Source organism: Lissotriton helveticus, chromosome 2_1, assembly GCF_964261635.1.
Source record: "Lissotriton helveticus chromosome 2_1, aLisHel1.1, whole genome shotgun sequence".
Taxonomy (NCBI): Eukaryota; Metazoa; Chordata; class Amphibia; order Caudata; family Salamandridae; genus Lissotriton; species Lissotriton helveticus.
In genome coordinates this window covers 840,484,481-840,498,850 of record NC_136059.1, presented here as the reverse complement: position 1 = coordinate 840,498,850, position 14,370 = coordinate 840,484,481, and the positions used below count along the sequence as shown (strand labels likewise).

At 45.8% G+C, this 14,370-nt stretch overlaps 1 protein-coding gene across 2 annotated transcripts in view; it reads left to right on the top strand.

Moving 5' to 3' along the window:
* Positions 1 to 14,370, top strand: part of LOX (lysyl oxidase) — a 108,408-nt gene that overhangs the window by 68,056 nt on the left and 25,982 nt on the right. The window contains exons 4-5 of one of the 2 annotated variants that reach the window (XR_013607083.1): positions 6,199 to 7,100; positions 7,636 to 7,664. Coding sequence is in view for 1 of the 2 variants with exons in the window: in XM_078675563.1 (XP_078531689.1) it covers positions 6,199 to 6,355 (157 nt within the window). In the remaining variant the exon portion in view is untranslated. Of the gene's footprint in view, positions 1 to 6,198; positions 7,101 to 7,635; positions 7,665 to 14,370 lie in introns of those variants that run through there. The other variant, XM_078675563.1, reaches the window with a different exon arrangement.

Below are 14,370 nucleotides of genomic sequence, written 5' to 3'. Positions count from 1 at the left end.
AAGCAAATGCGAGACCTATTGCATTTCCAATGCTTGTTCTATGTAGAGCTGGCATGCACGATTGGTGACTGACGAGTACTGCTGCCAGAACACACTCCCGGGTCTGGGACAATCCAGCGAGTCCACGAAATGATGTGGACTGCCGAGCTTGGATCCAATCACCTTTATCTAAGAAATATATAAATAGAAAGGATGGCCTGTTAGCACAGCCATACTCACAACCTTCAGACCCACGGATGTGTTAACGATATAAATATTTCGAGTAAGAGAGGGGAGACCGTGGCTGTCTGCTCCGAAGGAGTCAGTGTTCCACAACACAGGAAAGACTGGAGGACGCCTAAGCAAAGCAGCAATTTATTTTCTTGACGCTGCTATCTGCGTGGTGCTCTCTGCACAACTGGGAAACATTTTTGACCGTACATAGGCCCTAAGAAATTCCTTAACCACCTGCCACCACATTCATCAATCTGTGCTTTCACTGGGGAATCTCAGCACGTGGCATGTAATGCTAACCCGCCTCCTTGCTAGTCCTCAAGGTAAACTCCCAGGTGGCCAGCACAGTTTCACCACACATTCTGACATGTTCAGACAGACGATCACTTCACCTGTGGAAAATGAGAAACTGATTGCTTGCCTGCTTCAGGCGATGCATTTGACCCCGTCCCCAGGGCTTGCCGGGGCATGCGCTGACAGAGATGACCAGTCACAATTTTATAGATCTTTTATCGCACTTCATTAAAGCCATTGCAGTAACACTTAAAAGCATGTTAACTCTGGGCACACGTGTGCTAAAAAATACAGAACATTTGACATCCCAGTCCTTTATGGGACATGCCTTAAGCTTTACAACTGGCAAAAAATAGTAGTCTCAGGCCCGAGTGACAAACCAAGAGGAAGCCCAGTCCAGAAGGTATGTAACGTTTACAATGTGGTGCTTATCATGATGGGCTTACATCACAAGCCTTTACAGCAGTAGCGGCTTGTGGGGAGTGCTGCGGGGTGGTGGGGCGATGAGGAGCAGGGTGTGTAGTGGCGGCTGGTGACATTTGAAAGTAGTGGGGCGTAAATACTGAACTGTGGCGAGCGAGTGCAGCAAACGAGGCCGAACCACCTATGGGGGATTTGGGGGGTTCTCCCACGAGAACATTTTGAAAAAAGAGTGGGCAAATGGTGCATTCTGAAGCACATTTGAGAAAGAGGTGGCTTGGCGAATACATTTCTGGGAGTAGCCAGACAAGTCTCTTTGCACTTGCACAGATACATCTCTCTCCCTGCATTCACATAGGCACAGTCACCCTGCACTCATAGACCCATTACTCGCCCTTCCCTGACACATCACTAAGCCAGCATTCACCCATCCACATCACTCACTCTGGACTCACACAGGTACACTGCTCAACCTGCACTCACACAGACATCACTCACCCTGGACTCACACAGGCACACTGCACTCACACAGACATCACTCACCCTGCACTCACACAGGCACACTGCTCACCCTGCACTCACAGACATCACTCACCCTGGACTCACACAGGCACAATGCTCAGCCTCTTGCAATACTCACGGTCGTGCCGTGGGGGTCATGGCAACATTGTATATTTTATTAAAAGGGATATGGCTATTTTTTTTGACCAGTAGGTTACCAACAAAACGACGTTATTATGGGCAATCTCCGGAGAGGGGCCAAAAAATGAATGGGCATAACATCTAAACTGACGTGTCTCACGTATCTGAGCTGTTTTGAGGCACAATAGTACTCAGTGTGACAAACTGACACTTTCAGAATCTTCATTCAAAGTACCCTTTGTCTGCCTCATCTCACCTGCCACAAATCCAGATTCTAAACTTTTGAAGTAATTCTGTGCTGCGTTCCGGGCTTTGTTACAGCGTCTTGGGCACCCGCGGGGCACCTGGCTGTGACTCACCTCAGCATGAACTGCTGCAGGCTCGAGTGTGCGCATTCAATTTATATCTGACGCACATGCGCTGAATCCTATGCGTCGCGACACAGAGCACCCTTCACAGCTAATGGAAAGTCAAAATTGCACGTAACCTACATGGAGGAGGAGCGGAAGTTAGTAACATGCTCTATGCAAACTTTACACGAGCCTATGTAGCCCGGGCAGCTAGAAAGACATCAAAACAATAGAAGCTAACTGTAACATTAAGTTGAAAAGGAAATCATACAAGAAAACGCTCATCCAGCCATACCTGAATAGAGCCCTAGGAAAGACAGTACTCCAGCAGATCCTTAGCAAGACTCATGGTACTCCCAATTAAAGAAGGCAATAGAAGATAGAAGTCACTAGCCAGGGTCGGCCTGTGCAGACTATGCCACATAAAAAAGGAAACCTTGGAGCATCTATTTTTGTTGTTGTAGATTTATGTAGCGCAAACTCGACCGGAAGGTATTGGAGCGCTTTACATGAGAACTAGGTACGTTAAACAAGGACACAATCATTTCTTGGTAGGCACGGAGAGATTCGATGATTTGCCCAGAATTACAGGAAACTGAGCAGACGCCGAGGGTCGAACCCGGTTCCCCAGCTCCAAAGTCGGCAGTTCTGGGCGTAAGGCCACAACCTCCCCCCAATAATGCATCCGCCCGTTCTTTCAAATGCTCAACGCACTTTAATACATTTCTATCTAGTGGGGTGCGCACATGCTCTGAAGCAAAAGACCTACACTTCTCTGCGGAAACCCCAGATTTGGGAAATACATTGCTGACCCGTAGTCGGGGAAGCAGGGACTAACATGTGGGCTGTTTTGGCTGGCACTTCACCCAGACACCCCCTTTCAGATCCTGGGGTTTCATGTGATATCCTATTGCTATCTGGGATCTGTAGTCACTCACGGGATGCCGCATTAAATCAACTGGGCTGACACAGAAAATGCCAGGACATATTATGTTGCACGTGTAAGTGAACAGGTAGGTAAGGTTGTCCACAGCGGGAGAATTGTGGTACACTTTCCTCAAAAGTCACCATCCCTTCTGTGCCAGGCCCCAATTGGGGCACAGCGGGTAAAGGGTGGTCTTTGAATAAGGGGGGGGATCAGGTGGTGGTCTGGCTGCTGCCCTCAGAAGGCAAATACTCGTCCAGCAGATGGTTCACCGGTGTAACTGGGTGAACTCCCCCCCCCCCCTCCCTCAGGCATCGCCCAGTGGATTAGCGAAGCCCTGAGACTCGCTACCAATTCACAGTTTCCCGTCTGCTTGGGTGAGCCAGCTCGCAGGGTGCAGGCCCAGCTGCGCGCTCACACTGACTCCCCTAATTACCAAAGGCTGCCCAGAGCACCAGGTAGGGGCACGGAGACTGCACGCGCACGCGAGAGAGATCAGCTGCCAAGGTACGATACAGCTGGAAGGTTAATGCGTCTGCAGCTGACACGCGTGCAGCCAGAAGGTGCCAGGTTCGTGATTCCAGTGAGGCCGACTAGGCCTTCCCTTCCCATGTGGATAAATTAATACCAGATTTAGAGCGCAAGAGGCTCGCCAGGGGTAGTGGATGCCATCCAAATAGAAAGCTCTGCTTTTCAAAGATCAGGCGGAGCCCAGCGTGGACCACCTCAGTCAGGCACCACCCCCCACCCACTGCCACCCAATTACTTTTATCAGATTGATTAAGCTTTATAAAATCGCACAATCACCTGAGCAGTTTAAATGCACGCCGCAGCCTTCTCCCTTTGCAAACAAAATGGGTCATGTCGCGCAGGGCCGGGGTTAACAAATAAAACATTTTAATTTGTAAAACTTACCAGTCCGTGACCGCGCCGTCTGTGCTCCGGGGTCCAGGTCCCATTGCTGATGGCACCTAGCCGCCTACAGGAACTTCCGCCGATCCCTCACAGCCAATCCTGGCGCCTTTAGGGCACAGTTACTCTCTGCCTGCCCAGCCCATTAGAAGACGGAGGCTTGAGCCTTTGCTCAACATGCAACAGCCACAGCAGGCACTAGTGCGCATGCGTGGGCACTGAGAAAAATTCGCCCTCTGTCCCCACTCATGCGCACTTGTGCCCCACTTGTGTCCCATGTCTGACAATGTGAATGCCTGTCAGTTAGCATGACGTCGGGCCGCCCACCCCCTCTGAAGGGGGTGGGTGGCCCGACGTCATGCTAACTGACAGGCATTGTCAGTTCAGTTCTTCTACATAGGCAGGGCATCTCCGACCGAACTTAAGTAAACTGACTGAGAGTTCAGTTTACTTAAGTTCACAAAAGCCGAGGGAGGGAGCTGAGGGCACGGTCCGGACGGCTGGTGGGGCAACGCCCCAGCGCCCTTAATGGACGCACCGCCGCTGAGGGTGTGGGGTAGTAAACTACAGCATATGGCCGAACAGAGTTAAGTAACTAAACAAATAATTAAAACAAATTACTTTGCGCGCGCTGCATTGCCAAATGCGATGCAGCGCGTGCAACGAAATTTAGTTTTATTTATTTAGTTACTTAACTCTGTTCGGCCGTATGCCGTAGTTTACTACCCCCCACCCTGCCCCTCCCCCGCCACGCCTCAGCGCCCCACAGGACTCCCTCCACAAGCCGCTACTGCTTTACAGTGCAGGTAAATACAACGAGGGACCTTTTTAAATGTTTTTCAACGCAGGTCTTTACAAGGCAGTCACATTTTTTCTTTAAATGACATTGTTTTTATGTCACTTAGTAAAAGGGAGGGGTTAATAGATGGAGTATTAAGCAGTCAGGGATTAGTGGAGGTAAAGGGAGATAGATATACATACATCAATTACACAGTTGCATTCACCAGTATTTAGTTATAGATAGGTCAGACTTTCCATTGGAAGAGTGCTTTTTGTGTTTTTAATAACTTTGGTTGCATGTGATGTATCTTCAGAAAAATTTCTTTAACCCCTTCCGTGCTCCCGTCGGCCCCTCCCTGGTGCTGCGAATGGCCAACGGACGTCGAGCCCCGCCCACTCATTAGAACGGCCGCACCGCGGCAGAATTGCCACCTCGGTTAAGGCGTTAAAGAAAGTTTATCCACCTCAGCTGCCTCATGGAAAGTTTCGGGGTTATCTGTCACGTGGGGGCTGATAAAAAGGGGGATGCTTAAACACTTTTTCCCAATGCAGTTTCCATAGAGAAAATTAGACAACAGTGCAGAAAAAACGGCTGAACAAAATTACACCAAATTTGGCAGAAAGCTAGACCTTTACCCAGAATGCATGCTTTTTGTGACTTGGTGTAAGTCAATTCAGCCACTGTAGAGAAATTAAGATTGAACATTTTCTATACTTGAGGACTGTCCCGTTAACAGTAGGATTGGTGTTTTCTTTATAAAAAACCAATCTAGTAACTTTGTACAAAAATATAATATAAAAACAATGTTTTCTGCGGTGGGAATGTATCTAAAAGTTGATTCCTTGGCAAATCAGTTAGCTCAACTATTTAAAGCTAAGAGCTATTGGCTTTCTCAAGGACAGTTTTACACAAATGCTGAACAAACAAGCGTGGCCTAATTTAACAGTTTAGCCTTAATATTTGAAAGGCAAGACCTGTTGGCTTTACCAGTGCTTATTGCCCAAGTCAATTCCCTAACGTCTCTTGAACAAATGGGGGATTGGAGGTAGGGAAGGGACTTGGACCACCTTCCCCTACTTGTTGCACCCCTTACACCTACTTTAAAGTGGGTGTAAGGTTATAAGAGTATTGAATGGGAAAAGGCATTGGTAGCGTTTGTTTTACACAGATTTGACTTTTTGGCACTCACCAGGTTGTCAATGCCATTTCCCAAGGCACTTCCATTTTCCAGCACCCAAATCACAGCAGAAACTTTAGTCGATTTTCCATAGTAGTAAGTGCCATATCCACCCACAGAAATTAACAGAATTGGATTCTGTAAATGATAAGTTGGTGTTCGCTGTTGTTAATGCAACTTTTTGTGCATCTATGCTTCACTTACACATGCAAAGTATTTCAGGCATCAAAACCATCAGTTCACAGTAACAGTAAATCCTGTAAAAGTAAAGAGGGGAACATGTTGGAGATAGTGTTAAAACTGTGCTGCCTCAGTAAGAGAGCAGGATGGGCTCCAATCGGGGCAAAATAACCAGGAGAGTTTACCTCAATAGGCCTAATCATTCATCTGGATTTATTATACTTTTTAATGGCCATACCATTTTTAGCAGGATGCTTAAAGCTGATATTATGATAGCTATCTCCTAATCTCTCTCACCCGACAGGCACTACCACAGCATGGATGATTTCAGCCACTATGATTTGCTGGATGCAAACACACAGTCCAGAGTCGCCGAGGGACACAAAGCAAGCTTCTGTCTAGAAGACACATCTTGCGATTATGGATACAATAGAAGGTTTGCTTGTTCAGCACACCGACAGGTAAGATTGGACACTAAAGAATCTTATGTGGTAACATTCAAATTTCTCAAAAAGTACCTTAATCTGCTTGTGCGAAGAAAACATGTTTCTGCTGTCGCAAACTGATGCAGAGAGCTCCAGAACATATTGTGTGCTACCACCTTCAGGGATGATCTGGTGGCAGAAGAAGTGAACAGTCCAATGATGGAGAGAAAAAGCAAAATTCCATCTCCTGGCAATAGCGGAATAAATGTGTTGCTCAGGCACACTCTACAATGACTGTGGACATTATTCATACAGATGCAACTGCAACAGGTTGGTCAATAGCAGGTTAATCAAGGGCAGTTAATGACTAGATTGAAGTTATTAGACCCTTGGATGCTTGCACCTGCTTCCGCAGGACGAGGAAGTTGTGCTGTCGCATTGTAGTGTACGACCACGACGTCTACACTGTGCAGCCATAGAGCACACAAGAGGAACCAAATCCTACGTGCCTGTATCCATGTGCAGCCAGTGTTTTCCATCCTCTGTGGTGGCGTGTGCTGGGTGTGTGCTCTACCTCTTCTGGGGTACGATGTCTGCAAGTGTCTCTGGCTTTTTCTGCTCCTCTGCGTTGGAAACATAGGGTCATCCTCTGGGAATGTGGTGGCTGGTTACAGCACCAGGGGAGTAGTCCATCGAGCATGGGCTATTTGCTTTAAGGCCCTTTCCATCTCCACACCAGGATTTCACACTTTTAGAAGGTGTCAATCTAAGATTCTATGGGGCAGATTTATGTTAACTGGCGCATCCCCAGGGATGCGCCAGTTAATGTGCGCCACAGTGCGCCACAGCTCCGCCACCCATGGTGCGCCGCATTTACAATGCGGCGCACCATGGGGTAAAAACGGCACAGATGCGTGACGCATCTGTGCCGTAAAGGCGGCGCATTGCTGGAGTTGCGTCGCAAGCGCGACGCAGCTCCAGCAAGGCTCGGGGGTGCCCTATCTGACCAATGCTGCATCAAGACCTACGCCTGCTTCAAGCAGGTGCAGGCTTTTGACGCAGCATTGGCGTGAAAGTGACTGAGTGAAATCTTATAGATTTCACTCAGCCACTTTTGCGAGGCGCACCTGCCCCGGAACGCCCACCCTGCGCCGGAACGCCCACAAGCGGCGCAGGGCTTTACAACGTGACGCATCTGCCTAGATGCGTCACGTTGTAAATCGTTCGTAGGGATGCGCCACGTTTACGCCACCTTGCGTGACGCAACAGCGGCGTAAACGTGGCGCAAGGCCTTCATAAATCTGCCCCTATGTTAGCCATTGAACTCTGTTATTGTTTTTCCCAATTCAACACACGCTTCCTGTCCTTTAAGTATAACAGGAGGGCTTGGAGCTCAGTCCATTGGGTTGGAACCCAGTCAAAGTTCTGTTTTTCAATAGCTTCATAATCTCCTTGTCTTCTGCTTTTGCCTTTTTTTTCAGATTTTTTTTTAGTGCTTGAGTTTTAAGGGTCCTGTTCCTCTTCCAGTGCTGTATGTGCCTTATCTCTCCAGTGCCCCTCTGTGCTTTGGATAAGCAAAGTTCTACTGGAGGACATCACCCGTGCCTTTCGAAAGACAGGTCCAAGACGAGGGAGCCTTCTTTGTAGCCAGCAGTTAAGAATTAGACGAGCCTGTTGTATACCACTGGCACCAGACGAAGTACATTGTATGTAAAGAGGACATTTCATAAATACACCAGGTGTATACACAGGAACAGTTTTTCAGACACTCAGCTTACCAGGCCTAGCTTTTTCAGACAGTGTAGACAATATAGCGTGGATTACCTCGTCAAAAATACCTCACAATAAATTCTCTTAAATTTCCAACATTCATAATCCTTTTCATTTGATGCATAACATGCTTCCAGTTGGGAAATGCAAATATCTACCTCTAAAGCTGCTTTAAATAAACACCTCGGGGCAGATTTATGAAGGCCTTGCGCCGCCGGTGCGTCACTTTATTTGACGCAACGGTGGCGCAAACAATGCTCCCTATTTACAACGTGACGCATCTAGGAGATGCGTCACGTTGTAAAGCCCTGCGCCTTAAGGAGGCGTTCCGGCGCAGGGGGGGGCGTTCCTGCGCAGGAACGCCTCCTAAAAGTGGCTGAGTGAAATCTATGAGATTTCACTCAGTCACTTTCAGGACAATGCTGCACCAAAACTCTGCGCCTGCTTGAAGCAGGCGTAGGTCTTGACGCAGCATTGTGGAGATGGGGCACCCCCGAGCCTTGCTGGAGCTGCGTCACGCTTGCGACACAGCTCCAGCAATGCGCCACCTTTACGGCACAGATGCGTCACGCATCTGTGCCGTTTTTGCCCCATGGTGCGCCGCATTATAAATGCGGCGCACCATGGGTGGCGGAGCAGCGGCGCAGGATGACTGGCGCATCCCCAGGGATGCGCCAGTCATCATAAATCTGCCCCCTGATCTAAATTTGCACATAAACATCAAACGTGCCGTTAGGTGCCATAACTTATGAAGCAGAACACAGAGTCAGTGTGGCAGTGTGCTTAGTAATATAAGTCATGAGTGGGCGAATGGAAAAGGAGCAGAGTATCATCAACATATGAAATTCAATCCAGGTCAAAGAAACGGATGAGAAGTATCAAGGGTTGCATGTAGATGTTGAATATATTCGGAGACGAGAACCAGGCAAGAGTGGTGTTTGTAAGGCCTACATCCGCCCCAATTTTTAGATAAGGGGAAAAGAGATTTGGGTCTGTAGTTACATTCATGAGATGGCCCCAATTAGGTTTTACAGTTATTCTGAATCATTGCTTTGCTTCTGGCTAGGTTTCCAAAAAGTGGAAATGTGACAGATTTTCCAGGCAGTGCTTAAATTAGGGAGACCCTACGGGCTTTGGAAGCAGCCATATAGCATTAATTAAACAGGCAATGGTAGCAGACTGCCGTAATGAGTAACATGCAGATATCAGCTTGAAGTTTATTTAGCAACACACAACTTCAGCTTGTCTGTTTATGAATATACAGGCATTTTGTTATCAGATACACAGTTTTCGTTTTGGAAATATAAACTTGATTCCAACATAAAATTATCATTTTCACAAAAAACCTGATCTTGCAATATCAGTTTTTAATTTTTAGGAAATATATTTAGTGACCAAAACAACATTTTGCCATTTACCATCAGAAGGAATTCAATTTTGAGGGTATTAAGTTTGAGTTGGTTACGAGTCAGCCTACGTTGATATTTTGTCAAGGGGTTATTAAGGATGCTGAGGTCATCGGGAGAGGAGATTTTCATGAAGAATTGAGTATCATCTGCATACATGTGGTAGGAGATGTGAGAGAGTTTGAAGATTTCGGTCATGGACTCCATGTACAGGTTGAACAGTGTCGGGGAGAGAGTCAAGCCTTGGGGGACGCCTAGTGTAACTGTTGACTGATAAGAGAGAGTGTTGATTAGATCCCGCTGAGATCTGTTGTGAAGGAACGAGGCGAACCATTTTAACACAGTACCGGAGAGACCCATCCTGAGTTCTAATAAGTTCAGAAGAGTTTCATGACTGACAATGTCGAACGCAGCTGACAGGTCCAGTAACATTCGTAAGCAGGATTCATTCTAATCAAGAGAACGCAGATAGTCATCACCTATTTGGACCAGAGCGGTTTCGGTGCTATGGCCCGGTCTCAAAACATATTGACATTGGTGACATTGACATTGGTGGAGTAGTTGGAATTGCTCGATGTGATTGTGAAGCTCTAAGTGCACACATTTTTCTAATAGTTTGACCAGAGCTGAGGTGTTGAAGACAGGGCAGTAGTTGAAGGGGTCAGACTGGTCGGAGTTGGGTTTTTCAAAGCTAGGTGTAACCTGACCACTTTTTAGGCATTCCGATAATGAGCCTTGGATAAGTGAGGCATTGATAATCCTAGTCCATAGGGGGAGTAGAAGGTGAATGTATTCATTGAAGAGTTTTGAAGGAAGGGGATCATTGAAGTGGTTGGAGTATTTCAAAGAAGTGTTGAGGTGCTGTTTTCCGCAAAGGTTCAAAAGGTGGACCAGGTAGAATTATTTGTAGATTTGTGAGGAGAAGTAGTCGGGCATTCTTGCTGAACATGAGGGAATAGGCAAGGGGAGGAACGCACAGTGAGAGTTCCAAGGCATTTTGTAACTCGGTGGTGATTAGCATGATTTATAGTATCAAGCATCGAGTGAATGTAGCGGCTACTAAAGGGCTCCTGACTGATGGAAGCACTTAGATCTGGAGAACTATCAGAGTCAGACTGATCGGGGAGAGTCATTGGTAGTGTCCACTGGCGGATTCTTGGTAGAGGCTGGTTGATATGTAGTGGAGCATGTATTATTCTGGTTGATGGGAGGGATGGGATTTATTCATGAATATGATTTTTTACTCTCACCTCGTCATGTTGAGTGACTTCCGAAGGTGTGCTTCAGATTCTCAGGGGAACAGTGGAAACATAGGGTCAACGCACACTGCAGAAAGTGGTCTGCGGTGTTAGATTCTTTAATCAGAAGTGATATTATCATCAAAGTCTTAGTATGCATTTCTCATTAAAATTGGAATTTCACAACCTTTCCCGTGTGGCTTTAATGTTGAAGTTACTTTAACTGCGACGTTAGTCATAAAGTATGTCTATACTGTATATACATCTATGTCTGCCTGGATGCCACACAGAAAAATATGACGTAAAATAGTGTCGAACCCTTTTAGAAGTGCCTTGACAGACATTTGAGCTAAAATGTGCGAGCTCGATAAAATACTTTAACAGCTGCAGCACATTAGTAGACACAGTGAAGGAATTGTAATTCATAGTGGCTCCTCATATTAAAAGTATCAACGGCTTATTTGTCCTAGAAATTCCTTTCAGAACACAATGTATAAACAGTATCCTCATCTTGACCTTCGTATGGTTCAATCTTACTTTCAAGGACGTTAATGTATCTCTGCTGTGCACAGACATCCATAGCCGCTTGTCAAAACATGCTGGAATAAATATATTACGTGTAAATTGAAGGATAGGTAGTGCATGACGTGTTCCAAAGCATAGTAGAAGAAGCTCTCCCGCCTAGGGAGAGAACAACCCAACGCACTACTTTCACAGGACCGAAGGTCTGATTCATTACTTCAATTGTGAGGATATTCGTACTCAAGATGAAAGAATGTTCAAATGTATGATTTATTCACATCCATATCAGGATTTCAATATAGATGGTACATGACAATAATCTGTATTCCACACGTATGTTCGGGTGTGTTATCACATCACACAGCCCAATGCATTTCGGGCATGGCCCGTCGTCAGGGGAATTACTCTACAAACAAAAACATACAAGAACCAAATGAGATGCGCATGTAACAATATCAGCAAAAACCAAACTAAAGTCCAAACCCAGTCAATGTGTGTTTGAAACCTAAGACGTGCTCGACTACATGAGCGTGACAGAGAAGCGAGAATACATGACGCTGTGAATGAAACTATAGCCTTAAGACCAAAAGTCACCACCGAACCCTAAACCATGGTGAAACGCTATATATAGTGACTACTTCACTCAAACGGGTGCACAAGATAGAGTATATCTTCAGTAATCCAGTATTCACCACCAATCATGCAATAAGAAAACGAGTCCCCGAACGTGGGTACTTACTCGTGTGGATGTGACAGCGGGACTCCGAAGAGTTCCACGAGGTGAACGCGCAGTGAGAAAGCAGGAAGTCAGAATATACACGATAGTGAGAATAGAGATAGGACTAAACGTGATGAATGGAGTGTGGGGGCCATCTTGGAAGGTGCAAACCAGTAAGGAAAAAGTAAAGTGGACAGATCAGAGATAATTCAACAAAACAAGATGACAAAAAGAATCACAAATAACATAAAAATTCAATACGATCATTGAGACCCAACGGGGCCATCGTGGACAGGTACCGGATCCAAAAGTTCTCTCTCTTTAGTAGATGGTTCTTGTTGTTGCATGTGATAGGAACTTGTTCCAATATTTGGAATTTGAGCTGAGCCACTGTATGTCTGTGCTCAAGGAAGTGGGTGGCAACGCTAGATTTTTGATTTTCAGTTCGAATGTTGCTTTTATGTTCCAAGATTCTCGTGCGGATCATTCTCTCAGTGTGGCCCACATAGCATTTGCCACATGGGCATTTAAGAACGTAGATCACATTCTTGCTGCTACACGTTGCGTTGACCTTCAACTTGATAGGGAAACCTTTCATCGGGTGGTTCATAATATTGCCTTGGATGCTGTTATGACAGTTGCTGCAATTGTAGCATGGTTTAAAGCCACTGTATGTCACTGCGGATTTGGGACTGCTGGTGTTGTTCAGAATCTCTTTCAGGTTTCTGCCCCTGGTGAAGGCAAAGATGGGGGGTTCTGAAAATAAACCATTGAAATCAGACTCATGTGTCAAGATAGACCAATGTTTACGAATGATCCTTTGAAATTGTGAAGAGGCTTTAGAAAACTTAGAGACTACCACCATACGTTCGGTGGGGGTCTTATGCTTCGGTTGTAGCAAAGATGCTCTACTGAGTTTCTCACTTCGCTGGATAGCCAAATCCAAAATAGGGGTAGGGTATCCCCTTGCGCGTAAACGTTCAAGGACAATTTTGATCTGAGTCTTGCTCTCATCAGGCCTGGAAACGATTCTTTTCACCCTGAGTATCTGAGCATATGGTAAGTTGTTTTTGAGTCCCATCCGGTGGAAGCTATGATAATGTAGGGTAGAGTTTCTGTCTGTGGGCTTGCGGAAGATTGTAGTGGACCAGTCTCCCACCTCTCTTAGTATTTTCACGTCCAGGAAATGGACGCAAGATGTACTATGTTCCCAAGTAAATTGAATACGCTGTGTGACTTGATTCCAAGTGTTGAGAAAAGTAATAAGGGTCTCATTAGAACCTGCCCAAAGTAAAAAAATGTCGTCGATATACCTCAGATATAATCGACCATTTTCTTGCCAAAGGTCTTGGGAGAGGATGTGATTCTCTTCGAAGATTCGCATGAAAATATTGGCATAGCAAGGAGCAGCCGAATTTCCCATGGCCGTACCGTTAAGCTGTAAGAACCATTTGTCAGAGACGGTGAAATAGCTATGATATAGCGTAAACAAAGTCAGTTCCATCAGAAATATTTTCAGATCATGGTCAATGTCAGAATGGGCCAAAGTGCTCTCAATTGCCTCAATACCCCCGTCATGGGGGATTGACGTATAAAGGGAACTAACGTCCACGGTGCACATGATGAGATGATCATTTTTTAGGGTATTCATGGCTGGTTCCAATTTCAAGATGAAATCTGTTGTGTCTTTTACAAAAGAATCCGCTGAGATGACAAATGGTTGGAGGTATTTATCCAAGAATTTTCCTACGTTTTCGTGAATGCTGTTTCTAGTAGACACAATAGGTCTACATGGCGGATTGGACGGGTGTTTGTGTAGTTTTGGTAGTAAGTACAAGACAGGAGATCTTTTAGTTTTATCGTTGATAGTGCCAATGGCACTATCAACGATAAAACTAAAAGATATCTCACACCCATTAATCCTAGACCTCCTGTCTTGTACTTACTACCAAAACTACACAAACACCCGTCCAATCCGCCATGTAGACCTATTGTGTCTACTAGAAACAGCATTCACGAAAACGTAGGAAAATTCTTGGATAAATACCTCCAACCATTTGTCATCTCAGCGGATTCTTTTGTAAAAGACACAACAGATTTCATCTTGAAATTGGAACCAGCCATGAATACCCTAAAAAATGATCATCTCATCATGTGCACCGTGGACGTTAGTTCCCTTTATACGTCAATCCCCCATGACGGGGGTATTGAGGCAATTGAGAGCACTTTGGCCCATTCTGACATTGACCATGATCTGAAAATATTTCTGATGGAACTGACTTTGTTTACGCTATATCATAGCTATTTCACCGTCTCTGACAAATGGTTCTTACAGCTTAACGGTACGGCCATGGGAAATTCGGCTGCTCCTTGCTATGCCAATATTTTCATGCGAAT